We start from the raw sequence: 27,335 nt of genomic DNA on the forward strand, positions 1-27,335 counted from the left end.
TTAGTAGCTGCACTGTGTGAGCATGTGTAATATATGTGTATACAGGTATGAATTCCATGTATATGTGCATATAAAGTATGCATGTATATAGATATATATCAGAATTAACAAGTTAAAGTCTAAATTTCTTAACATTCCTGAAAGTAAAAATAAGCCGATTTAGAAACACTTGGTCAAAGATGAGAGTTTGAGGACTTGAATCTGAGCTTTCTGGTTGCTGTATCAGGCAAAAGACAAACCAGCTGTCAATTTTCACATCAAAATTTCAGCTCCAGTCAAATCCCAAAGGAAGGAATATTAAATTCCTGAGTTAAATTTGGACTTCTTTTTGTGACTGGTCTGCAAAGCAGCAGCTTGTTTGAAAGAACTTCTTAGTTCTGATGAGGATGTTATGGGCTTTATTAAAACACTGAGTCAGAAAAATTGACAATCATTACATACATGTGGCTTTTTTGTTTGTTTGTTTTACAACAGGATTGCAAGTTTTACCTGGATTCAGACATCATGTTTTTGAACATGGGGAGTTTGGTTGAATACTACAGCATTCATGTCTTACCTAGTCATGACAGCCTGATTCTTCAGTGTCCTTATGGTTACTCTAAACCAAGGTGACATGACTGGCATAATTCACTGGCGTTTAGGACAAATACATTCTCTACTGCCCTTGAATGAGATGTGGAGCCTCCTGCCATTGCTGGACATCCCATTGTTTGCACACAAACTGAGTCTGTTTCAACCACTTATTCTCAACTGAATCGTACATAACCTCCATTTAATGAACTCTTGGTAAAACCTTACAATCCAGATCAGTGGATTTCATGGTATTTTCTTTTAAAAAGAGCTTAAGTGATTATGCTGTGAACACTGCCCATGATACCTACACCTTTTATGAAACTGCTGCTATTAGTAATCTCCTTGGAATGTGGAAGATGGGTGTGAACAAAGAAGTGGTCTGAATACAACCCATACAGAAAAGGGAAACTTCTGAAAGTGTATCAGAATTTGCTTGTGACAGGGAATACTAATACTCTGACTTGAGGGTATTACTCCTTAAGTCAGCACTGGTGCTCAACTGAGAAGTTTTGTATTACTTGTATAGTTGACATGTAAATAATGAAGACTTCTGTGCAAATAATTTGATTTACTATAGGTAAAGATGATAAGGAAATGTGGCTACTGTTTTTTAAGCCACATCATACATAACCACATAAACCTTCAGATGACAATGTCTGCAGTAATCAGTATCAATAGGGTACTAGCCAGCTGGCAGAGCTGTGGCATCCCACAGGTTGCTTTGTGACATGCACTTCAGGTGGGCTAATACTGATTTGGCTTTCCTGGGAGCCCCATTGCTTAGTTCTGAACTGGAAGAGTAGGTGCCACTGGTTTTAATGGGTATGAGGAAAGAGAAAGGGCTATTTAATCTTAAAGGGGAAGGGAAGGAGTCTTTTGAATACCCCAAATTGTGGTCAGCCTTTTGGGCTCATGTTGTGAGCTCACTGCATTCTGTGCTGTTCTAGGGCAAACACACTGCCTTAGTCTGCTGCTTGCAGATCACCAAGAATTTTTCCATTATTTAAATTGCTCATTGTAGTTGCATGTAAATAAAATCTGTTTTTAACATACTATCAAGCAATCAGTGATAGGCATTATCAGGGTGCTTGTGATATTCATTCCATAATATTTCAGGGACAGGTATCCTAAAACCAAGGGCTTGATATTTATGCCAAAATTACCCTATTCCTCAACTTTAATAAGAAGAATAAATTTATTTTAATGGCCTGTTAAGTAACTTTGATTCAAAGTTTTTATGGCCTCATACTCTAATGATGTTTACAAGACTTGTAATTCTGTCACTTCTGAAGCAGAAGAAAGAATCTAGTTTCCATCAGCCTGAATCTGTACCCATAAACTTCACTTTTTCTGTTATCTTTTCACATGTCAGTTTTAGTCTTGTTGCAGTTAGATGGTCACAGCTTTGAAATCATCAATAAAACCATTACAGAATAAGAATTTTATGTTTATGAAAACAGTAAACCAGGAGTTAATCCTTAAGAGATTTACCTTAATAAACAGATGCAACATTAGGACCAAATACAGGAATCAAGACAAGAAACTGTCTCTGCCTTTTTCAAGTGACACAGACATACGCAATATCAGCCTTTTGATCTGTGTCCCTACTGTAATAGGTTTTATGTGCATAAAGAATATGCAGTACTTAAATGTCAGATTCTGGTGGTCATATTGGATATTTTGTTTCTAATTACTTCTGTTTTAAAGGAGGATCCCTGTGGTTCATACCCTCCTATGAATCCACTCTGTAAAGAAGGCTCAGCCAACAAAGCATTTAAAAACTGGCTTCAGCATATCAATATATGGATATCAAAGCAAGTTCTAGTTTCTTGCAGTATTTATACCTGCTACTTACAGAGTACATTTTTCTCCGGGAATAACTGACTTCACAGTGTTGTGACAGTTACACTCACACTATGTCTGGGGCCCTGCTCAGATATTTACTTCTTTTTGGCAATCATGTATTAAGATTTTTAAACTGTAAAAATACTTATGTAATCCAATGCCTATAAAACATAACACTGTCTACCTGTGTAATACAAGACTTGCAAATATGTACATTTTTGTGTTAATATCCTATTTTTATATAAATTTATATATTTCTGAAGTGGATAAACTTTCAGTGCCAGTTCACCTAATTCTGTGCAGTTGTCTTTAACTTCATGGGGGGGGGGGGGAGAGGGAGGGCTCATGCCTTTGTAGTTGTGTTGACTAGTGCTGGATTCTTCTGGCTGTGAAGTGACATGAATTAGTCTCCAGCCTCCTCAAGAAGCAAATCTTCGTGTAAGCAACACTATCAGAAATTGAGCATTCTGGTCATCAGACTGTGTGGCTGGGGGTGGAAATGACCTTTTTCCATTTACATCAAGATTTCTTGAGTGCAAGCTTGAGGACTGCAGCAGCCACCTTATCTACGTGCACACAATGCAAGTGTAGCCATAATAAAAGGAGCATCCCAGAGGGACAGAGAAATCTAAGTCTCCAAAGGTATACTTCAAGAGCTTGCTTGAGAAAAGAGAATCTTCCTGCTCCCCAGCAGCAAACAGGCCTCCTGCTCAGAAACGTCTATGTAACCTGGTGGGTTTACATCTGCAGGTTAGTACAAGTAGGCTGACAGCCTGGTAGGTTTACACCTCAAACATCTCCAGAGTTTAAGGTAGGGAGGTATAGATAAGGATGTGCTGGTTAATTTCCTCATCCCTCCAGAAACAGGTAGAAGGATTCCAGACAAATCTGCAATTGCTTATGCTCTCTCTTCGAAGTCATCTTGCTCCTGCACACTAGTTTGTTCTGTGCAGAATCAGATGCAGTTAAATAGCTGGTGTTTGTAGAGAGCACAGCTTGATCATGTGGTTCACAGTCTGTCTCCTACACCTCTTGCTAATCTGGATCTCCTCTTTGCTTCTCCACAAATAGGCCTTCTGCATCTATAACCTCCTGCAAGCTCTGTAGCTTTAAAACAGTTTGTGGAGAAGTGTAAAAGCAGTATTTGGTGTGCCAGGAAAGTGCAGTTTGTGAATTTTAACCATACCCAACTCAGTCATTGATCCTAGTTTGGAAAAGTCTTGCCTCTTAGATCTAAACTCCCAAGAAAGACTGTTACAGGTGATGCTGGGGGTGGTGGTGGCGGTGCTCTTTCAGGGGAAATATATTGAGTGCTTCTGAAAAGAAGGGTTTCAACAAGGGGCTGTCAATCAATAGGCAGTTTATTGTAACAAGTAAACCCAGTCTTTCTACAATAAGGGCGCTTTGTGCGAGCAGTGAAGTATTCCCTAGCTCAGAATTTTGGGTTTTACAAGAAGGTAAATAAGCAGTGAAAGTACTGGTGGCCTCTGGTGTGCTGGGCTGTGGCATGTTCAAAAAGATGCCAAAGATTTCTGAAGCTGTAATCAGTTATTTTGAGTCTGGGGACATCTGCTGGTCAGGTCAGGCTGTTCCACACAGAGATTCCTGCAACGGGAATACGGCGTGTACAAGTCATCTGGGTAGAAATCAATTTTGCATGACTTCGGATAGAAGCTGGAGATGAAAGCTTAACTTCAGGTGGCAACTTGATGGACCAGTTCTTTGAAAGGTAAGATGTCTTCTGGCTTGTCTTTCTTATACACGTAGCAATGCTGTTTAGCAAAATTATTCATTTGAATGTCTTTTAATCTAGATGATAATAAAATTATTTTTATACTAATGCATTTAAATTATTCTTAAAATATACTTTGAGGTAGAATTTACGTAGTGGACATTTGAGCACTGCCTAAATTATTTCCATGGTGCAGTATTAAAGTTAGTCTGAACATTAAACAGTTAAGTTGGTCTCAACATGAAATACTTCTCCTAGCAGCAAATCTCATGATGTTGCAATAGTTTCTGTTACTAAACAGCCAACTCCTCGATGTCAAGAAAGTTATTATCTAGCAATGGGAGTGCTTGTGATAACTGTGATTACAACTCCTTAAAGATGAGAGCTCATAATACTTTTACTATAAATACTCAGAGAACTAAAGTCCCAAATAACAAATGCTACTAAAACTTTTACATCAGGTAGCATTCGAGCTCATAGCATAGCCAACCCCAAAATCTATTCCTTCAGTACTTCCATTCCTGCATGTTAATCACAGGATGGTCTCTGCTACCCCTCACCTTTACAACCTTCCTTACAGCATCTCCTTACCAGGAAAGCGGGTGACCCAAACTCTTGGGTTCATGACATAGCCTTAATGGGTATCTAATCATAGAGATCTCAAACTCGGTTTTAACACTTGTTTCACTCACATCTATCTCTACTGGAGCTGGTTTGCACAGAAATGACAGTAACAATTGCTTGCAGGGTTAGATCTCTAGATACATAAACCCAGGGAAAAGCACCAAACTTCCTTTTGAGTCACCACTTCTGCCTTTTAACAATCACTTTGCACTAACTCCCCCTCTGTACAATCCTGGCACAGCTTGTTCTTGCCCTGGGAGGCTGATGGGCACTTCAGTTCTGACCTTGAAAGCTTTTTGCACAGACTGCCTTGTGCTAGTATGGAAGCTGGTGATTTAAAAGATGATCTGAAAGGTCTGCAACAGCCCACAGGAAACAGAAGGGCCTGTTCCACCTAAACATATTAAAGGGTTTATTCCAGGCTGAAGAAGAAAGATGTGAGGTGTGGCCTCACAAGCTGTCTGCTTCAGGCTCCAGTGGTTATTAATTTGCACTGTACTAACATTCATTCTTTATTTACTTTTTCGGTGAAGTTCCAGCCACAGCCCAACCACAGGAGTACTCCTGAAATGTGCCTTTAAAAATTAAATACAATTTAAAGGAATTCAAAACATGATATTCTAAGATTACAAAGCTTCTCCCAAGATTACTTTTCTCTTGTATATAACCATAATTAAAATATTTAATATTTTTCTTACATTTCTCAGCACTCCTCCTTACTTTGAACTTGCCCAGGTATCTTTTTTTCTTTTTCCATTCTTTGTTTCTTTCTCCTGGGGCTGTTTTCAGTTCTAAAGTTAGTTCAAAAGTTCTAACTTCTGTTAAAAGCACTTTTCCTTCTCCTCTGAAGGATGAGGCTGTCATTAGGGAGCAGCTAAAAATGATCTCAGCAGCTGTCCTGACACTGGAATTGCTACAGAAGCAACTCCCAGAAAACATACATCTTAAAGGTACCTGATGCTCAGGAAGTCATCCATACAGCAATTAAAAGAATCAGCATTACTTGGAAAAAGATTTTAGAAAAGCCAACCCAAAGCTCCGTAGGATGTTGTAATGTTAAAACAGAGTTGGTTGCTCGAGTTCCTTTTGGCTGAAGCAATCGCTGCACCTTTGGTTGTGTTGAACTGAACCTGTTGTTAAACAAGCTCGAACCATGAAGCTAGATTTACTTTTCATCTGGATTGTGCAGTATGTTTTCCTTACATCCCCCTGAGCATAAAGTCAGTATTTTTTGGTCTTAAAGCCAAAGTGGCCTTTCAGCTGAACAGTGTATAAAATCTGGCAACATTTAGTGTCAGTCTGTTCTAGCTGCTCTGGGCTTTCCCACCTGCTGGTACAGTTCTCTTCATTTTTATGTTTTTCACCTCAAATAATCCTCAGATGTGTTTTTGTTTGGTTGTGGAGGGAGATTAAAGCAGATCAGAATACATTTACTTTTCATCCTCCATGTGGTTGTTCCATCAAATGTTTCTTGTGTGTGTGTATATATATATATACATATATATGTACATTAAAGATTGTTTCCACATACTACTTTCAAATCACTAGGGAAGTTCTCCTTCTTTACACAGAATCATAGAATGGTTTGGGTTGGAAGGTACCTTAAAGATCATCTAGTTTCAACCCCCCTGGTAGTAACTAGTTACTAATAGTAATGCTCCTTGTAAGCCCACCTCTACCATCACTAGCAGTGTGTGTCCCAGGTACCAAGGACACACACTGCACTTCCAGGGTAATTTGTAGAGAGAATTTGTGTTTTCCTACACATACCATCCAACTGCTCAAAGTCTGGTACAACTGCTCCAGGACTGGCTTTTACTCTGCTGCACCTGACATGGAAGTTTCAACACCAAGACTCCCCTTTTGAAGGCCTGTGCAAAGAGCAGCAGAGAAATCACATAGTGGCATTGTTTTGTTTAAAGAAACCAGGACTTTGTCTGGGAAGTGCAGTAAAAAGTCTCTGTAAGATGAAAGCAGATAATCACAACTCAGAAGCAAGTCCTGCCTGGTCAATAGACTGTCCATGGCTCTGGCAGGTCAAGAGGAAAAGATCTGTTTTGATCGGGGACTGCAGTGATAGGACAAGGGGTAATGGGTTCAAACTTCAGCAGCAGAAGTTCATGTTAAGTTATAAGAAAGAAATTCTTTACTGTGACAGTGGTGAGGCACTGGCACAGGTTGCCGGAAGAAGTGGTAAATGCTCCATCCCTGGCAGTGTTCAAGGTCAGGTTGGACAGAACCTTGGGTGACATGGTCTAGTGTGAGGTGTCCCTGCCCATGGCAGGGGGGTTGGAAACTGGATGATCTTAAGGTCCTTTCAAACCCAAACCATTCTGTGATTCTATGATAATGTCATTCCTAATCTGTAGATAAGAAAACTGACCTGGAACTGCTTGTGTGGAGTAAGTGCACCACATATAAAGGAAAGGATAAATGTATTGATGCAAGATAAGTGACATTAGCCTAGTGCTATGCTTCTCACAAAAGTGTAAACCAGCAGTATTAAAATGATATAGAAATGACAGTAAAAACATACATGGGGAAAAAGGTAGCTAATAGGAGAAATGAACTTTACAGTTGTTGCTTTATTTGCAGTGCCTGACACACTGTGGGGTTATACTACCCACAAAGCTCCTCAAGGGCTTTAGAAAATCTAAGGGAATGATTTATAAAGATCTAATCAGGCCTCCTATATGCATGCTATACAAGATATCTGCACACTTCCTGAATCAGGTATACAACTCCTCCTTAGACTGGAACTTAATATCCGGAGGATATTCGACTGACTTAAATACCTTCAGTTCTGACAGGTGTCTCTAACCCTCACCAACGCAGTTCTCACGCTTGACTACTATCGCTGGGTACCTGCACGTCTGGATCGATCTCGACTGGCTCTGAGCTTCCAGCGATTAGATACTGCCACCTCTCTGTGTTAAGGAACCCTTTATCGTAACGCTTCCTTGGCTTGATTTCTGCTCCTATCTCTCAGTCTGTTGTAAGATAAGCTTCCCGGACGACCCGCTGCTTCTTGCTGAAAGAATCCGGCTCCACAAGAAGCCCGTATATGTCGGAGGATGTCAGTCGTACGAGACTATCGCGATCCATGAGACACAACCCCAGCACCCCTCTTCCTCAGTCGCCACCACCATCCCTCTCACACTCCTCCCACCCACCTGCCTCCACCAATAGCAGAGCCCCTTAGTCGCTGAGCGTACGCTCTCCAATGGGCAGCGCGGTTGTTGGCCTGCAGGCTTCGGAAGCCGCACCCTGTGTGTGTGGGGGGGCACTCGGTGGCGGCGGTGGGGGAGGAGGAAGAGGAGGGAACGCGGCGGGGCGGAGACAGCGACAGCCTCGGCAGGGGCACCGGCTGCGGCGGCCCCGCTTCCTGCTGCTGCCCTTTCTCTTCGGCCCTCGGGTGAGTGCTGCTGGCGGAGGCGGGAGGCGCAGGAGAGGCGCAGCCGGTGGCGGACGGGGGGAAGCAGCAATTAACGATCTGCGGGAGGGGGGTGGGTGCAGCCGTGGGTGGCGGACAGGCTGTGAGGAGAGGCGGGCTCTGCGGAGGGGAGGTGGAGGGAGGCGGGGACGCCAAGGCTGGAACCAGCTTGTTTAGCCCGGGGCGGCGGGGAGGAGAGGGGTGGGGGGTGTCTGTGCCTGGAAAACAACCAGCGCTCGGGTGTGGGGGGGTGTGTGTGTGGAAAACCCGGCAGCCTGCCGCTCGCACGGTGCCTGCAGTGAGCGGCTGGTAAGGGCGATGTCGGCGCTGTGGGGTGGTGGGGGGCACAACCAGAGAGTCCGCACTGCTGAGCTGGACGGGGCTGCGGGGTCGGAGGGGCAGGTTCCTGTCAGCACTCCCTCAGGAGCTTCGGGCCCTGCCGCGGTGAGCGCGGTGCGATGCTCCTGCTGCTCTCGCTGCAGTAGGAAGCGACCGCTCGGCGTTTAAATCTTCATTGCACCCAAGCGATGCATCTGCGGGCCCTTGCCCACCGCCCTGCTGCTTCACCTGCCCCTTCCTGTAGGCTGCGAGGTGACGACCTGATTACGGTTAGCGAAATGCGGGCATTAGAGCGTCCAAAATAATCGCCCGCAGAGGACGCAGGAATGAAGGAGGAGATGCGGTGCATTTGTGCGGTGTTACTGATTGGCAGGGTACCAGCAGCAGCGAACGGGCAGCTGTTTTGTTTCTTGTGTTGGAAGGGGTATCTCTGTTTTAGTATTTCCAGTGCCTGCTTTTGACTCAGAATGTTACCTGTCCTTCTGCACGTAATCCATGCTGCTTTTAAGGTTGATCCTTAATCTCCGTTGGCTTTAGTTAAAACTAGCAATTAGGAAAAGGGAAAATCCAGTTAAGCTGGAAAAATATACTGAGATAGGGGGCTAGCAATAGCATTGGGTTTTAATCTTTTATGAGATACTGATGCAGCTCAGTGGCGTGAGCTTGTTGCTGATTTTGTTTTATTCTCTGCTTTTTGGAAAGTTGCTATAGGTCATAACGTTATCGTGCGCCAAAAGCATTCCGTTTTCTTGCTTAACGATTTATGTCTTATATGGAGCTTTACAAATCGTTTATGAATTCTCAAACTGCAGCTACTGCTAGATAATTTCTGTATGCTTTGCTGAAAGCTACAGGTATCTTCATGCACACTGGCTGTTTACAGCTCTGGGTTTGTAACTTGACTGGATGTGTTAACAGAATACTTGGGAGTTCTTAACTGCCACAATTTTTTTTTTGTTTTTATAGAATAAAAAAACTGGTTTAAAAATACAAATTATTTCTAAAATAGGCTTCCATTTTTTCTTATATTTATTGATGTAATAACTCTGTACCTCAATAAGGAAGTACTCTTTAGAGCTGTTGTATAATAAGTGAAGAAAAAAAATGCAGCTGTGAACTGGACTTCTGGAGCAGGTGATAGTGGTAATTTTTTATATTTGGTAAACAGATTTGATGTGATCATACACAAATAGTCTTAAGTGAACATAATGATCTGCGTAGTTTGCTTCAATTACAGAGCTCTAACTTAGTGGTGTTCTTAGGACAGTTTTGAGGCAGCATGTTTTGCCAGTGAGTTCATTAGAGTATAGTTCGCTAATGCTGCAGAATAAAGTTCATCACTGAATCGGTATTTTTCTGTAACAGATCTATTCTAGATGTCTCCAGCAGAAAATGACTCAACTTTTCTCATTCTTTGAGATTCACTGTCAATATTAAAAGTTATTTTTCTTGTATGGAATTGGAACATTTGATGAGATTATGTGGGCAAGCCCATTTGAGCACTGAAACGCTTTAACAGGAGTGAGGCTCAAACTGTTTCTGCCCTATTCAAGTCCTGGGTTTTGAAGGGTAGCGTAGCAGGATGAACTGCTTTTAGTGAAACTCCGCAGTCAACATTCTGTGATTTGCTATAGGAGGAAAAAGCTGAACTTTGAAGTAGCCAATTTTGTTAATAAATAGAATGAAATATTACAACTGGAGGTTTCAGACTAGGAGAAGGGTGCTTAGCATGTTGATTGCTACTAAGCATAACAACATATATGTGACAAGTGCTTTCTAACTCCAGAGAGGCTGGGCAGTAAATCTTGTACCCACAGCTTTTCTGAGTTATAGAAACAGTTTTTTTAATTATTTGCAAACTGAAGCAGTGGTGGATAGTGAGTAGTTTGTAAATCCCAAACTGTTGCTATGCCAATGAGTCAGTCCTGCTTTGAGGGAAAATTTCATAGTAACAAAACTTGACCTGTACTTTTATGAAGGAAAGCATCTCAGAGAAGTATCTCTTCTGTTGTGGGTGGAGGACACTTGAAACATGAGAACTTGGAGTAAAAAAACACGTTACTTTTCTGATTTTGATGGCTTTTAAAGTAGAATGTATTCTTGGACTGTGCTGCATGACAGAAAGCAGTCTGAAATAGCGTTGTATCAGTAATTCATGCTGTAACCAACTATTAGACACTTTTAGAATGATAAGTACTTTATATTTAAAAACTGATTGTGAACAGTGTTTAATTCAACAAATGCAAGTTTAAACTGCTGATTCTTTTGTGCAGATCATTTGACATCTGCTGAGGAACCTGTCTAAAACTTTTGTGTTAAATTATACATTTCCTATGTTAACAGAGTCAAAAGCAGGTATTTTTTAAAATAGGTAGAAGTGCCTAGATTACTTGAGTTTTGTGATTTTCATTCATATAATTTAATCAGCCTTCTCGGGGGGTAGGAAAACATTACCTACTCATGCCACTTATCCAGCATTTCTCTTCAAAAATACTCCTTTTTTGGTAGGGCTGAGAACAGTAGCTGTACAAACCTGTTGGTAAAGAAAGATGTAAAGTGTGAATCATGTAAACAAGTGAATTTCCTGAGGAAAGCTTCTTTTAATCAGAGGCAGAAGAGGACTGGTTATACAGATATTTTGATCTGTGATTATTTTCAGTTTAACCCTCCTCTCTGGTTACTTTTCTTACCACTTTAAAGTATTGCATGTGCAATGACAGGGTTCTAGAGTAGTATTTTTGAATGTTCAGCCTAACTCTTACAATAACTTGTTACCATCTCATTAAGCATCTGTTATTATAATCTTTAGTCAAACTGAAACAAATAATTGGTTTCTGTCCTACTTAGTCAGAGGACATTGTTTGCTGTGGTCTTGTCAGGTCAGAAATTTTAGTAGTTAGTCCTTGCAGAAGTTGTAACAGCAGAGACTCCAGGAAACGCCCTTGTTGGAACTACTGCTTTTCAAATCAGGTATGAGCTGAGGTGATGTCATTTGTCATGAGGGCTCTGGTTTAACATTCTAACCAGCAGTCATGTGAAGTATTGCTGCTATTGTGGGGAATTTTGAGTCTAACTGTTCTTTATTTCAGGGGAAATTAAGTTTTAGTATAGGGATGGATGTGAGTAATTACTGCCAGTCAGTCAAGCTGCTGACCAGCATAATTGCTTGCTGCCTTTGCTGGGTTGACTCTACCTGTTAAGGAGAAACTGAAAATGTTGTCCTTGAAGGTGTAGCCAAACAGGAGTAACAACTTCTGCACCTTCCTAACTTCCTTCTTTTGACCTTGCTGGGTAGATTACATTTTGATAAATGATCTGTGCCTGCTCTTTTGGATGCAGTTATTATTCAGTGAAAGATCAACCTTGTAACCTCAGATCAGTTGTTAGTGAGCAGGTTTTACGCTATCGCTTATTTGAGTGGGTTTTCTGCAGATGAATTAAAAATCAACATACGTGAAAGCGCAACTCAGTTCAGTTTTAAAACTAGGATATTAAGAGCTACTCTTTAAAACTGAAATCTGGAGTTTGTGTTCTTCACACTAATCAATTATTCCTTTACATTTTTAATTGACTGATGTGTTGGGCTTTGTCTTTTTTTTCTTATTGAGGTTTGTTTTTCAAACCGTGTGCTATGTATGGTTTTCAGATCTTGACTCATGAAACTGAGGAAGTAGGGAGTAAATTATTTCAGAGTTCTGAGATTTTCTTCCAGTTACCTAATTGAATTGCTGAAAAGGGGTCATGGAAACAGCAAGCAGTAAATGCAGTTAATCAGTAACATTTAATGGTATTTTTGATACTTTCACATCAAATGAGTAGATAAATGTTGTGGTACATGTACGCACTGAAGATTGGGGGGAATCAAACTGCTGCACCCATGTCTTCTAGGTTTTTTGGTTGGAATCAGTAAATTTGTAAAAGCAACTTTGTCTTAAAACCTGCAGTTTGACTTGCAGCCATCAAAACTTAATTTAGTTTAGGTTTAGTTTCATTTTTCATGTGCAAACTTTAAATTCTTGTTGTGGTGCTTTTAATGCCTTTTATCTCTATCTTGTTTTAGATCTTGAATCTTGAGATGTCTGATATACTGTTTCAGCTTTATTATACATAATGCCAGATTAAACCAGAAGGTGTTTGGGATAACCTCAACCCATGAAGATTGTCTTCTGTGGTGTTTTGGTGGGAGTTTCTTAGGGGTGTTTTTTGTTTGGTTGGTTGTTTCTTGGAAGTTGTGTTGTTGTTGTTATACACTGCTAAGTGTAAAGGTACTGTTCCTGCATTGTGACTAGGGAAGTGAAGGATAAGGTATACTTTCGAGTTTAATCTTCTTTTAACAGATGAAATAATTTATTTAGGTATTGCCACTACTAAGTATTGCTGAAAATTTATAACTTATGTATGCATGTGAAACATCCCTTCTGTCTAATCAACAAAAGAAGACGTTGCTGCTTATGTGCATTAACAGAGAGATGCAGTGTACTTGTGTTTGTTTTTTTTTTATCAAAACTGATATCTTGTCTAACCAACCTTTGCATAGTAATCTTGCATCAATGCAGCTTAAAGTACTCTGAAGTTAAACAGACTTCTTTTAATTTTTCTCTTCAACTTCTGAACCTATTAGCTACATTCAGCTAAATTTATCAGGGAAAAGGTGACTTCAAACACAAGAGGTTTGTGCCAGTAATGGGATAATCTGATGGCTAGACTTGTGTCCCCACTAGGAGGGACATGGCACCTGGTTTGAGGAGCAGGAGCATCTGGCTGTGTAGTGGTTAGACATTTCACTGCCAGTCAGTGTGTGGATAGTTCTGAACCAGTTGTCATGTATTTTGCTACTTGCATGGCCAACTCTGAGTTGAACTAGTGTTTAGGTAAAGGCAGGAGTAAGGGTGGACTCAACAAGATGTAGGGGGGGAACATGAGGACTTGGAATAGATAGGGAAGCATGAGACTTGAGTTGACAGGAAATCATGTTTCATCAGTTCTGACATCTTTCTCTAAGTGATTTCAGTTCCTGAAAAGTTTCGAATGATTTTTAGGTAAAATTCTATACAACTAAAGTGTTGCTTTACTTTTAAATATCACGTCAGGTTTCCATGTGACCTGAATAACAGATTCAGTGTAAAGCACAAGATTCTATTTTGATTCCAAAATCCATTTTCTTTCCTTACTGTGGATATAATTTTTAAACCTACTAGTACATATGGTGAGGTGTATCATGTTCCATGACCCTTCCCTCCCTTAAATTTTAAAGTAAAATTTACTAGCTGGTGAATTTTCAAAGAAATTCTGATAATTTTGATAACTTGGAAGCATTTAAAAAGAATTGCATATCTTTTGTGAGTGAATTAAGGATGAAGATATTCAAGGCCAGGTAGGATAACATCTTGGGTGACATGGTTTAGTGTGTGTTGTCTCTCTCTGTGGCAGGGGGGTTGGAAGTAGATGATCTCAAGGTCCTCTCCAACCCTAACTATTCTGTGATTCTATGTCAGGGAAATGGTGTTCATTTTTGTAGATTATTTTTTCATAAAGTGTCAGTGGCCAGAAGAGTAACAGTAAATATTTTTTGGTTATGTAGAACATGTGCAGTACAGTATTAAATTATTTTGCAATCTATTAATAGGAAAAGTAGCTTAAAAAATATCTTACATGTTTGCTTAGATCTCAACCGTACAAATGAAGTGAATTTAGGGATTTAGGTAAAAAGTTAGTAAATTCTTTATTGCTTTCTCAAAGCAAGTGGATTGTACATGGTTTGGATGGAGAGGGAAATAAAATACATATGATTAATTTAAGGGAAAGCTGTTATGCCTGAAGTGTCAATGAAAGATGGTGGATTTCTGTGCCTTGGAGTTAGAGAGGGCCATCCTGTTCTCTTTGATTGCTGCTACTTGCAGCTGAATGTCTACCTATGCGGTTTTCCCACTTCCAATGTGCTTTAGAACCTGCACTTACCTGGACACTGCTGAGTTATGTGGATCATTTTAGACTGAGCTTCTTGCCTTTAGCCTGGAAGGAGAGGGTGCTTGTAATTGCAGCATAAATTAAGAATTTCAACACATGGGACATCTACTTCTGGATCTGGGTAGTCTTTGTTGTTGGTCCTAGGACATTTCCTTTCTTTATTGATTTAAGGACAAGGAAACCCCAGTTAAGATGCCTCTACTCTTGCTTTGTAGTTGTGGAGTGGTAGTCCTTCCAGTATCCTCTAGTTTTCCATCACTGTAGCAATTTGGAGAGGAGCCAAGAGTAGAGAACACAGTGAACAGTTTGCTGCACAAATTGGAAGAAGGTAGTCTCTTAAACTGTCCTCTGGCCTGCTCAGCCACCAGAAAATAAAGAGCTTTCTGGCACCTGGTCAGTGAAAGCCAGAAGTGGTGAACAGAAGGCTGGGAAACATGGTTAAAACCTGAATGTCAGCCAGAAAAGCAGGACTTAGGCAACTCTTGCAAATTATGAGGGCAGCCTTATTAATTGAATGTTCTGGCTGGTGGAAAAGTTGCTGGAGGCTTAGAGTCTTTATGGGTCAATACTTAGCATTAAAGTGGGGAGACACCCCTCCATGCCTCAAGCAAAGCTCACAATGTCACAAACAAACCTTTGTAGCTGCATTTGCCACTTCAGCTGCTTATTTAATAGGTTTGGGGTACTATCGAATGTGAGAGGGCTTAAGTATTGAAATAGCTGCTCTCCCAGTAGGCTAATATTTTTCTTGCTCTTTTATTCAGTCATTACCATAAGTATAATATTTCTTGCTTGATACTGGAATAGTGGCCGTTATGGTAATTATTTTTAAGCCTGTATTAAAACAACCCCAGTCTTGTAAGATTGCATAATGAAAATACATGAATAGTTGGTTACTTAGGATATCCTGGGTTTATTTTTCACAGTGTCATCTATTTAAAGAGCTTATGCATGTTTCGACATTCTCAGGTTTTCAGGGCATTAAATCACTACTGGGTTCACATATGTTGTTGAAATATTTTATTTCTGTAAAAAATTAACTATTCTCAGTAATTCCTTATACCTCCAAGTCAAATGGGGGCAAATTATTGCACATTTTCAGTAGTGTTCTTCATGGGGTCGCTTAAGAATGAGGCAAATGCTTCTCTAGTTGCAGAACTTCAGTCTGGATTAGACGCCTTCCTAAATAATGCTCTATTTGTTATCAGTGAGCACTTTAAAGACCTGTTGTAATACCACATGCTTAGTGGTAGCAGGAAAAGGTGAAGTCATTCAGTCTGAAATTTGGTATTTGCAACTTGTACTAAATTTTGTATTATACAATTTAATCCTTAATTTGATGTGCTAATTGTTCATGAATAGGATAAATGCAGTTCATTTGCCTGAAACTGAAAGCTAAATTTATTCTTTCAAGAATTTAATGGTTTGAGAGAGTAATCTGGTAATTTTCTCTGTTGCTATAGTAATCCTAAATTTGAACCTTGTTTCTGTAGACTTTTTTTTTCCTTCAAGCAAATTCTATAATAGATGTGCAGTGTGTTCTCAAACCAAAATACTGATAATACAGTTTGTGTGGTTGCCTTTTTTCTTTTTCATTTGGATGGAACATCTGAGGTACAGATGCTGAAATGGAGCAGCCTTAGCTTGTCTTTTCTTTCTAGCTCTGGGGAGACCTTGTGGCATTAATCTTTTTAATAGTTTTTTTAGGCATACATCTTTTAGAGGGGGAAAAAAAACCCAAAGAACAAATGGCCCAACTACAACAAAATAAGACCCAAACTCCTCTCTGAAATGTCATGAAAAGCTGTTTATAATTGTAACTGCAGAAGTGCACATTCAAATTGCAAAGGCCATATCTTAGTTTAGTATCCAAATTGTCTTGCAATTCCAGTTTTACAGCAATGTTCAGGGTTTATTTGATTAGGTGCTTTCAGCCACTTCTGACATGGCTGAACTTTTGGTATGGCAATAAATACAGGTAGTTCTGGCAAGTGTATAAAGTATTTGTGCTCTTACCAAACTTTGATTTTATTTCATATGCAAGAAAGTGGAGATAAAAGATTTAACAACGTTAATAGCAAACTGAAGAGGAGCGTTGGGAGTAAGCAGGAAATCTGAAAAAGACTTGTCTTATCAAGAAGCATGGGGACAATGAAGTAAGACTAAAAATAATGTGGATACAGATGAAAGACTACATGAAAAGTTTGTCTTGATTTTGAGTGAAGGCAGTTTCGAACACATGTGCCCTGGTAGATAGATCTCACTGAAGTGAGGTTGTAAGAATGATTTCCATAAGGATAAAGTTGAACTTGCAGGGTGCAGATCAGTGGGACTATGCAGTATTTACTCTGGAATTTTGAAATAGGTGGTTTGTGTAACTAGAGACTTAGATGCAAGAATTGCTATTAAATATCAAAGCAGAAGGGTATTGGGTGGATGACAAGCAGCAAAATTAGTCACTATGGAAAAGGTGTTTTGAGATAGTTATTGCATCATTAAAGTGACCTTAATATTCAGGGATTTGTTTAAATTTTAGAAGAGAAGCTGTTCTGTATGGAGGTAAGATGAAAATGGGGTGTGAAGTGATACAGCTCTCAACAGAGGAAGACTTTGCTGGAGAAATTTAACATCTCTTTCTGTAAGACACCTGACTTCTCGGAGAGGATGCATGGTTAGAGCTGACCTCTTTTAACTTAGGAATCATATAATGTGTGATGTGATTCCATGTAAAAACTAAAGTGATGTTTCTGTGAAAATTGAGCTGGAATGGTCACAGAGTGTGTTGAGTATGGATAGAATTAGATGACCAGAAGATGATGTATTGGAAGTATGTTAGTAGTGTCAAGGATCAATTTCAAGATTTAGTGTTTTCTTTAAAAACACTGACGATTTTCTACTTCTTATGCCAATCTCAGTTTTTCTCATCAGATGTTTAGTGTCATCAGTACTAAAGTAGTTTTGCACAGAATGAAGTTGGGACCTTAGCACGTGACCATTAGAAAAAGGAGTCATATTTAATAGCATTAAAAAAGTTAAAATGTTCTTACAACACTTGAGGATGACTAACCTATCAAAAGTTAGCAACTATGAAAAGTACTGCTATAACAAAGATACTGTTGTTGCGCTACTAAAGAAGCAAATTGGTATTAACATGTTTCTGGCACTAGTGAAACCTTATCTGGAATATTGTCTAATACCTATCAGCTGGCATCAAGAGAGAGTGTTTGGACTGGAAGAGGTGCAGGGATTTATTCCTTGAATGACAAAGGGAATGGAGAATTTGTTCTGTAAGGTGGACTCAGAATGTCTTGTTTGATCTGGGAAAACAAGGCATGAAAGAGGTTGTTCTTCATGAGAATGAGTGAAACAACACAGGTGGATAAAAAAGAGCTTAAGCTTGAAGTATAAGAACAAATGGGCATAAACTATCCAAGAATAAACCTAGTCTGGAAATTAGAAAAGATGGTTCCTAAGCAACAGAAGCATAGAAGTCTGCAACTGCCTTCCCTTAGGAGTAGTGGAATAAGGCTGTCTTTAAGATGGAGCCAGTTAGCTTATATAAGGGGAGGGGGAGGGAATATAATGTAGTTTTCTGCAGTACTTTGGGATTAGAACCCCTTAACCCAGAATAGCTGTTTGTTCCTGTGATTCCTGTCATGCTAGTCAAAGATGATGCAGTCACTTTGACCAGATAGTGTTCAGATATCAGTGGGTACATAGGTAGTCTGTTTCTTGGACAAACAGACTAGTTGCATTCTTGGGTATATAAATTGATACAATAAATGTTAGAGAAGGATGTTAAATACTATTTCATGTAATGCGCTACATTGTATCTTGTGTAGTGAATATATGTTTATGTTAAGAAACCCCAAACCAATATAGAATAATTCAGCAGAATTGATAATAAGCCCTGTGTTGTTTTCTTCTCCTGCTGTCCTGTGTGTTGGAAGGAAGCTGCCCACAACACATGCACAGCTGCTTCATTGTCTTCATATTTCTCTGCAAACTCTCCTTTGAGCAGTTTATAAAAAATTACAAGTTAGTGCAAGCTGAAGGGGTGATGTGGTGAAAACGCTGTGTACCAAGTTGCTGTGTATTGCCCTGCTGTTCCTGTATATTGACATAAGACTGTCCATCTAATAAGCTTGGAATGTAATTTTTTGAGGAAACATTCTGCTTTTGTTTGCAATGATATGTAGTAGAAGATTGGTGGTTGACAAAGAAAAGGGTTCTACTGCCTTCTTCCTGACAGAAGGATGCTAACTGGCAAATTGGGGGATTCATGTTGCCTGAGGTTACATTGTTTTTCTAATTTATTCAATTGTTAGGGCATGTGAAGTCATGATTTAATTCCTGCTGAGGTATTGCAGACCCAGGAGGAAAGTTGTAAATGCTCATTTGTGCAATTGTTTCATCTATATCAGTAGCACACTTTACTGGGTATGTTTTTTACACGAACAGAAATTGAGGGAGAAATACAGTTATCTGCTTTATATTTTCCTATTCTCTAACTCTGCTTTATTTGTCTGAATGTTCATGGTGAAAGGTTCATTTCTGGAAGGAAGTTCAAGCATGGAAAGTAGTCTGGTTGGGACAGGATAGAAATTTAATGATGTTTGAAAGGTTCCTTCCTGACTGTGCTTAATGTGTGTTATTGACTTCCCTTCAGCTGTTAGCTGAATTTCCTGTTGATTTTAGGTATAAATAATTGCCAAAGCAGTGTCTAGCCCTATGTGTGTGCTCCAACTGGATTTGTTTCTTTTGTTCACAAGTTTAAGTCTTGTAATGTTTTCAGAACTAATGTAGAATACTGAGAACTAGATCTTACTCTCTTAAATTGCTGTATTCACACATAATTATTAATATGAATGGTAAGTAATTGCATAGGCAAAACATCAATGACTTAAATAGCACTTTGCACATGTTTGTTAATGTTAGCTAAGTTACATCCCAAAATGGAATCTCTTGGGGAAAGTGTGTCACAGTTGTAATTTTAAAAGCTGATAAATAGTAGTTAATACTTTAAAACTTGAGGGAGTGATCACTGTTATATGAATATTGCCCTAATTGTATTTCATCTGCTTTATTATTTAGACATTCTGTCATGTCATTTACTGTTAAACAGGTGTGAATTAGAGATAGTATCATATAATAAACAAAAAACCCACAAAGTCTGAGACTGTTTGGCAATGGTCTCCAGAGAGTGGATGACTGAGCAGATGTCATCTGGAAGCTCTCGCCAATGAGCAGAATATCTTTAGGAATACTAGTATTTTGGAAGAAAGTATTAATGTGCAATAAGAAAACTGTACAGGTTGATTAGTTTGACTTTTTGATCTTAAAGTGTGTTTTTTCAACTGGATTGTATAGGATTTGTCATGGTAACCGAAAAGGTGTCACATTCAAATAAATAGACGTGTTGCATTGGATTGACAGAAATAATAGAAATAACTAATGAAAAGTTTGTTTTCTAATTTGCTTGATGAATATGACACTGGAAGCTTAGCAATTTCCCCCTTCATGTGAACTAGGTAATTTGCTTAACTGAAAATATATAATTAAACACTGGAGAGAAGAAAAAGATTTCTGGCTTTATATGCATTTCTTAGTTTGGGTTTTTTTTTTAACTAATTTATCTGTCAGAGTTTAATCTGAGTATTGCTCAGTTGTCTTAAACTGAAATCATCTTTCATTATATGGTCTAGAATAGCATCCCCTGTATGTGTGGCCTGTGCCTAGTTCTTCTGAAGGGGATGCAGTCAATATTGGAATAATTTATATTTTCAGCAGCATATTCAGATTTGGCATTTTGCTTATCTCATGTGAGAATAATGACAACCTTTTTTAATATTTTGTCATGTTAGCTGGTTTGACCAGTGGAGGATGAATCAGGAAGATCTTACTTCCTCTGCTCCCCCAGAGAACAGCAAGTGTGTATCCTTTCCAAAATGTGTTGGACTAGATTAGTTTCCCTGTGAAAAATGTTAAGGAATAGTTGGTAGAGATGGTAGCAGCTGCACAGAACAAGTTTGCAACAAGGTGATACAATACAGTGACCAGATAATGGGCTGTCCAGGTTATGTTTCCATTCATTTCTTCCTATTACAAAAGATGTAGAAAATGGAAACAAATTAAATTTGAGCTGAATCTTGTATAGGTTACTTAGAGGAGAGTAAGGAAGTTGAGGAAGACACAGAGATAGGTCAGGGAGAAGGTTGATAAGACTCATAAATAAGAATCATTTGGATGTGACAGTGAGATACATTGCTGTTTAGTGTCCTCGAGTATCTTTGTAAACCTGTCTGATTTTTTAGTGATGCTCACAGAGGTTCATGGGATGACGGGCAGGGAGGGGGAATTTGAAATATTTCCTGTTTGTTGTTAGCTGATACATCTCTGAAATTCTTTAGTAAGGTCTGGTAGTAATAGGAGGGAAAATCATGGCCAAGTATGAGACAGGGGAGAAAGTTAAGGTTAAGTTTAGAGAATACAGAGGAGAAAAATAAATCGAGTAGAACAGTAAAATGAATTGATACTGAAAGACCAGAAACGGTTTTAAAAATCTGGATTACATCACACAGAGGATTTCTGTAGGATTTTTAAAAAAGAGTGGGTTTTAAACATATGTGTAAAAAATCACATTCTCTATTAGGCCATGGGACTTACTGCTGTGAGGTATTGTTACAGTTAAGAATTTAGCTGGGTGCAAAGTAAGGTTACACATTTTATGGTTGTAATACAAGGAATGTTTGTGCATGGTATAAAGTGTAAATCAGTAAATCACTGCAAATGAGTGTGTGTGTGTGTGTGTTAGCACATTGGCCATGGTTAACCAGTATATTTGGAGATTTAAGCCATGGGTTTGATTGAGTTTGGAAGTTTTTGCCCTTGTAGGCAAAGTTTTGATGTTTCAAAAAAGATTTAAAATCTGAAGCTACTGATTTCTGGCTCCCAGGTAGCTGAAGTTGAATGGCCTATATTTAATGTTAAAAATGGGATAGTAAATGGAATTTATCATGTGGCCCTCCAGACTACAGTTTTGTAGGGTTTCTGTTAGATTTTGTAAGTATTGCATTGGGTGCTTTGTTACTGAACAACAAAGTGGGAATTGCTTGTGGCCTAATAGGCATTTAAGTGTGTGGACATACTAGATCCTATTAGACTCCCTTCAGGACAGGAGCTTCTGTTGAACAGATCTGGTTCCAGGTTTGTATGGGGGGACTTGTTTACAGGTTACCTCCCTGGTCTGTTATCCAGCTCCCAGCATGACCACACAAACAGTTGTGTAGGCTCAGCAATGTGGCCAATACAATGTGGGAATAGCTGTTAAGGAAGAATTTGAAAACAATACTGTGCTCTTGAGAAAACATGATATACTGCAAAATGTGGAAACAGTCTTAAAGACGTTTCTGCATATAAAATAATACTGTTGTAAAAACAAATACCACAGTTGGGCTCTAATGCAAGTGATTATTGTTTTCATTTCACACAGCTGTTCTGCCCATCTCCTCAGAGAACTGCTTACCAACTTCAGAGGTTTTGTTGGGATCAGCTGGACTTTGCATGGGTAGAAACTTTGTTGGCATGTATCTGATTGCATGCTGTTTGGGAAGTCACTGGGAAAGCTATGTTTAGAGTTCTGGCTTTGAATACGACACACATACCCACCCCTGTGTTTTTCAATTTCTGATGCCAGTAACATTTCAGTTAAATTGAAAGAGCTGTACTTGCATATTTCAGCAATATAACAGTGGCAGTAGGGCTTCTATTTTACAACTTGAGTTAGGAATGGAAGTACTTTGACAGTGTGGTGTGGGTTATTCAGGATCCTTGTCTGACTTCCGTTGATTTGACACAAATACATACCCTTGATGTTCACTATTTTTACTTAAATTTCTGTTTCTGGGATTATAAGACCAGGGCTGGCTAGGTGTGATTTTTTTTTTTTTTTTAGAACACAGTGGGGAAAGGTCTCTGGTTACTCCCAGGCAGACATAAACAGCTGTGCTGAGTTTTTGGACGTTTTCTGTCTATTGGTAATGTTGAAAGAGTACCTCTCTGGATAGGAGTTGCTTGGATAGGAGTCCAAGTAAAAATAATAAGGACAATGCGATAGTCAGCAGAGTTGTATTTAGACAAGCAATAGTAAGACAGATATGTAGAAACATTGTGGGGTTTTTACTATTAAGCTTCCAATATATGTTAACTAAATCCTTGCCTAAAGATGTTAGTCTTTGTGGATGAATAGTGTTCAGCTTAATCTGGAAACATGGGTATGTGCAGAACACAGGAGACTTTCATGTTTTATACTGGGACTCGAATTCCAAGTGCAGAATGCTCAAAAGCATGATTTCAGTTTTGCTCCTTTGGTTTTAATTATGATTTTAGTACAGTTCTATAAAACACTATAGCCATGCTAAACTATTGTCACCTTTGGATATTTTGATGTGCACCTCTGTCTTTAATGTTTGGGGCTGAACCATAAGAGAGGAATTGTGTGCTTGGGACTGGTTCTCTCAAAGCTGTATGTGCCTTAGAATCTTGGGCTGGATGGCTGGAACCAGACCGAGAATGCAAATGAATCCAGCTTGGCCTCTTCAGTGCAAGCAGCCTTTCTGAATAAACCCACTTTGTAACAGCAGAGCAGGAGTTGTTCTATCAATTAACTACATTGTGTGTAAAGCCTTACAGCCATTCTAGTACTTGAGCAAGTATCAGGCTTGGGTTAGTCCCTGTCTTCCTGCAACACAAATAGAATCTTTTTGCCATGGCTTGTGCACATTCTTTTGTGTTTTGTGCATTCACCTTTATTTAGATGAATCTTCAGTTGAATAACAACTGGTGTCTAGTCTGGTGACTAGAATGATCCTAGTTAAGAAATTAAGAAATAGGCCTAGCTGAAACTGAAAGAGTGGCCATGATTCCTGGAATGTTAATGTCTGGGCTGCTATGGACAATTGTGTTTGAGAGTCTGAAAATAACTTCATTAAAATGGCCATTAAATACTGTGTTTGCATGATTTACACTGACTGGAAAAACTGGACTACTGCATTTATTCCCAGATGTAATTCTGAAACCCTGTAGGGCAAAGTAAATGACATCTTTTTACCCCTGTCAGGTGGAAACAGTGAGAATCTTCAGCTGGAAGATAAGTCCTGTTTTGCATAACGTTAATTTATACAGCCATATTCAGTTGTGCAGTACTTGCCTGACAAGGGAGACAGCATGATAAGGAAGATGGTTTTCTCCTGGTGTTTCATCTGTTACCGTGTGGGTGTGCATGACCCTTGAGGTTTACCCAGAAGTAGGAAACAGAGCAGCATAATTTTGGGGTGGGGAGCACATTCACACTCCCCTGGGAAAAAGAAAAACAGAAATGAGCTGCTCTTAAAATAGTGTTCATGGGTGTTTCTTGACATACTATTTCCTAATATGGAACAAACAATCTGATACAGGAAATTAATTCCAGTAACACTTTTATCCATAGATTGTGTCTTTCATGTGTAGATTAAAGTTGTCAAGAGCATTCTGAGAGACAGAAAAGAGAATGTTCTTGGGTTTGTTAAAAATGTGTAATGGGATGGACTTTATCTTCCTGTTGCTTCTAAGACTGCTATGAAATAGTGTTAATATCCTTTATACAGGGCATGCATTTCAAACACTGTCCAGGAATCTTTAGGGTAGGGTGGATAAAAGAGGTTGTAAACCACTTTGTCTTCCTAAATTTTTCATCTGCCTGAAGGATTTACAAATGCCTGATTAACCACCGTGGAAAGGAGTTTCTGAATTTAAATAAGCCTAGCTGTTAGCTGTCTAATTTGGAAATGGAATGATGATACATATGTGAGGCTCGTGTTTCCAAGCTGGTTTTATGTGCAAGTGCCGTATAAAATCTTAAATGGAAGGTTTATGTCAAAATTAATACTGAGGCTTGCATCCTCCAAAGATACTTGTTTCCACCTGCATACAGGATTTTGAAGTCCTGTCCAATTCTATTGTGTCAAGAGACTAAATTGTTCTCATAATTTATTCAGATTTCCATCCTTCCCTCCTTTCCCCATCAGAAGTGGGAAGTCCTGTAGAAAAACTGGGGGTGCCACCTGGAAAAGCCTCAGCTGAACGTGAAAGAGAAATTAATGAAAAATTCAACATCTCTGTTGCGTTCATTTGCCTTATTCAAGTCTAATTGAAACCTCCAGTCCTGCACCTCATTTGTGTACTTTGATTCACTCTCTTGTAGCTCAGACTGGAAACACACCCATCAACATTGTTTGTACTGCTTACATATCAAACTTGCTGGTTCCAGCATAATGCCTGCACACTCTCTAATAACTGTAGCAATTTCTGAGTTATTTGGAAATAATTCATGCATCTAGTCATAAATATTCAGTTTAGTTCCATCTTAACAATCTCAACCAACAAGTCTCATAATAATAGGGTATTTTTTTCTTGTGAGGTATTTGCTGTAGGATCTCCAAAATTATAGGTATATTAATCATGAATTTGTCAAGAAACATTAAGTTCACCTTGTGGCTCTGTTGCCAAGTGGTGACGCACTCTGTTACCCAGCCTCTTCGTCCTTCTTTTCATGATTTTTGTAATCTTATTGTAATACATAAGGCACATACGGATGCTTTATTCCAGTGTGGAAAGCAAAACTGATATGCTGTTCACTTCTGGTTTGCCCTTGCTTCAGTAAGAATGTCTTGTCTCCAAATCCCCACATCAGGATGTGTAAGAGCTTAGGTATGAGGGGTTATTAAAGGTTTAATCAGTTCTGGTGAATGAAGAAGTTGTACTAGAAGATTTTTGTTTTGCAGCCCTTTTTGCAGAACTCTTTTATAAATCCCTAAGATCTGTTTACACAGAGGAAAATGTAAAAGCATAATCTGCTAATTCATGAGCTTGATTTTTAGCGCTTCAGTTTCTTAGGACATTTCCTCCATTAAAAACAAAACAAAACAAAAACAAAAAACAAACACCCCCCCCCCCCCCCAAGACTTTTGTGTTTACTTGTTTAACTCCAGTAAGTCTAATCTCCACATTTAGATGTCTTGTGGTTAAAAACTCTGTAGAATCTTTTCCTGCTCCCCTCTTTAAGCATTCCACTTTCAGCCTCTTGATCAGCAGTAAATGAAAGTTTCTTATTTAGCTATGGTCTTTTCCATACTGGAGGTAAGATTGAGAAGTGGTACCTTGGTGTTTGTTCATACATGTTCATAGGCAATTTGGAGGGATTGTGGGCATCTCACCTCTGCTGTTACTGGTCTGTGGGATTCATAGGCTGTGAAGTGTGGAGTTGTCCTCGACAGGCTGTCATAATTTCTATGGGTGTCTTGAACCCTTGAAATACAGTGCATTTAAATTTGCTCTGGCATTGTCAGTGCAATTATATTTGAAACTAAAATGGTTTGATCTCTTAAGTTTTGGGGTTTGGTTTATTTTTTAATCTAATAAGTTTCAGGGTTTATCCCAGGAAATCTTTTGTTCCAGAGGGTAGTACCCAAATGAGAAAGTCAATAGATTTTTCATTCTAGGCTCAAGGGTCTTTCCAGCATTTAACCTGAATTAACTTTAAAAAAGTCCAAAGCAAACCCATAAAATGGCTCTCTTTATGCTTGCATAAAGTGAAATTGTAGCTTTAAGAAGTCTAGGGCAGTGTTTCTACTATTTGTGTGTAACTGAAGGGTGAAAGAAAAGATTCTGTAACTACTTTCATCTCCCCTCTAAATAAGTAAATGCACAAAACATCTTCTAACATTTGTGGAAGAGGCTATTTTTGCAGAGTAGTGGAAAGGGTTAAATGACATTGTTCTGTTCATTGCCAGCGCCTTTCAGAAACCTCATCTCTCGCTATTGAAAATAACTGGATCCTGGCCAGAATGGGGCCACTTTGCCTCTGCACTGCTGCGTTTCAGTTGATCCTTTATGCATCATGATATTAATATTTTAGATGGGAATACTTTAAAGTTACAGAAATTTCTTGCATTTTTGAAGTATGAGGGAAGTATCTATCCCTGCTCAAAAAGGAGTTTTAATTTCTTCTGTCATTTGTAGGAGCGTTTGTTATTCAGAGTGCTTTTTGAAAGCATTGGATCTGAACGGCTTCAACAGTAGTTAACATTAAAGATATTTTAAATTTGAAACATAAGATTTTTGTTTTCTTATATCTGTGATAAGTATGGGGTATGTGGGTGGGGCCTTTGGCTTGTTTGGCTTTTTCCCCAGGCACTAATTCTGGTAGAAAACCCTCACAAACCTTTTGATAAAGGTGGATTTTCATGTCTAAGTTTAGAATGTACCCTCCCCTTTATTTAAAAGAGGGGTAGCACTGGGGGAGTAGAGCCATCAGAAAATATTAGTTATAAAGCCTTATAGAAAAAGTGAAACAATGCTACTGTGGTCATATTGAATAGAGAAGGGGCTTTGTTCATTCTGCATATTTTGCTGAACCTTGAGATCAAAAGGAAATCTTGAGGAAAGAAGAAAGCTTCTCTTTCTTTGTACCTTTCCTATAGATGACTTGCAAGTCATACTGTGTCCTGCATTCAAATGAGTTCTGGAGTTTTCTGCCTTCTGGTAAAGCTGCTTATAAACTCCACAGTTCTCATGCAGCACCACAGCCTTCCCACAGAGCCTGTGTGCAATTCCTCTTGACCTGCTGTGTCAGAAGCATCCCCAAGTTTAGAATGGACAGTGGTAAAACGTTGTCCTTGATTGTAGGTCCTGACCTAGTTCTCATTTCTGTCTGAACCCACTGGTGCAACCAGTGCACGTCTGCCTGAGCTTGCCATTCTGTGAAGCAGCAGCAGACTCCTCTTG

The 27,335-nt window shown here is 39.1% G+C and overlaps 2 protein-coding genes across 5 annotated transcripts in view; both read left to right on the forward strand.

The window, feature by feature from the left end:
• Positions 1-2,711, forward strand: part of SH3BP2 (SH3 domain binding protein 2) — a 40,389-nt gene extending 37,678 nt beyond the window's left edge. For both annotated transcript variants that reach the window (XM_031048454.2, XM_031048453.2), the window contains exon 13: positions 475-2,711. In XM_031048454.2, coding sequence (XP_030904314.2) covers positions 475-612 — 138 coding nt within the window. In that variant the 3' untranslated portion in view covers positions 613-2,711. The remainder of the gene's footprint in view (positions 1-474) is intronic.
• Positions 2,712-8,068: 5,357 nt separating this feature from the next.
• ADD1 (adducin 1) overlaps positions 8,069-27,335 on the forward strand; it is a 59,902-nt gene continuing 40,635 nt past the window's right edge. For 2 of the 3 annotated variants that reach the window (XM_034064883.1, XM_034064881.1), the window contains exon 1: positions 8,069-8,189. The gene's annotated coding sequence lies outside the window, so the exon portion shown is untranslated. Of the gene's footprint in view, positions 8,190-8,431; positions 8,517-27,335 lie in introns of those variants that run through there. The other variant, XM_034064882.1, reaches the window with a different exon arrangement.

Source organism: Melopsittacus undulatus, chromosome 7 (genome assembly GCF_012275295.1).
Source record: "Melopsittacus undulatus isolate bMelUnd1 chromosome 7, bMelUnd1.mat.Z, whole genome shotgun sequence".
Taxonomy (NCBI): domain Eukaryota; kingdom Metazoa; phylum Chordata; class Aves; order Psittaciformes; family Psittaculidae; genus Melopsittacus; species Melopsittacus undulatus.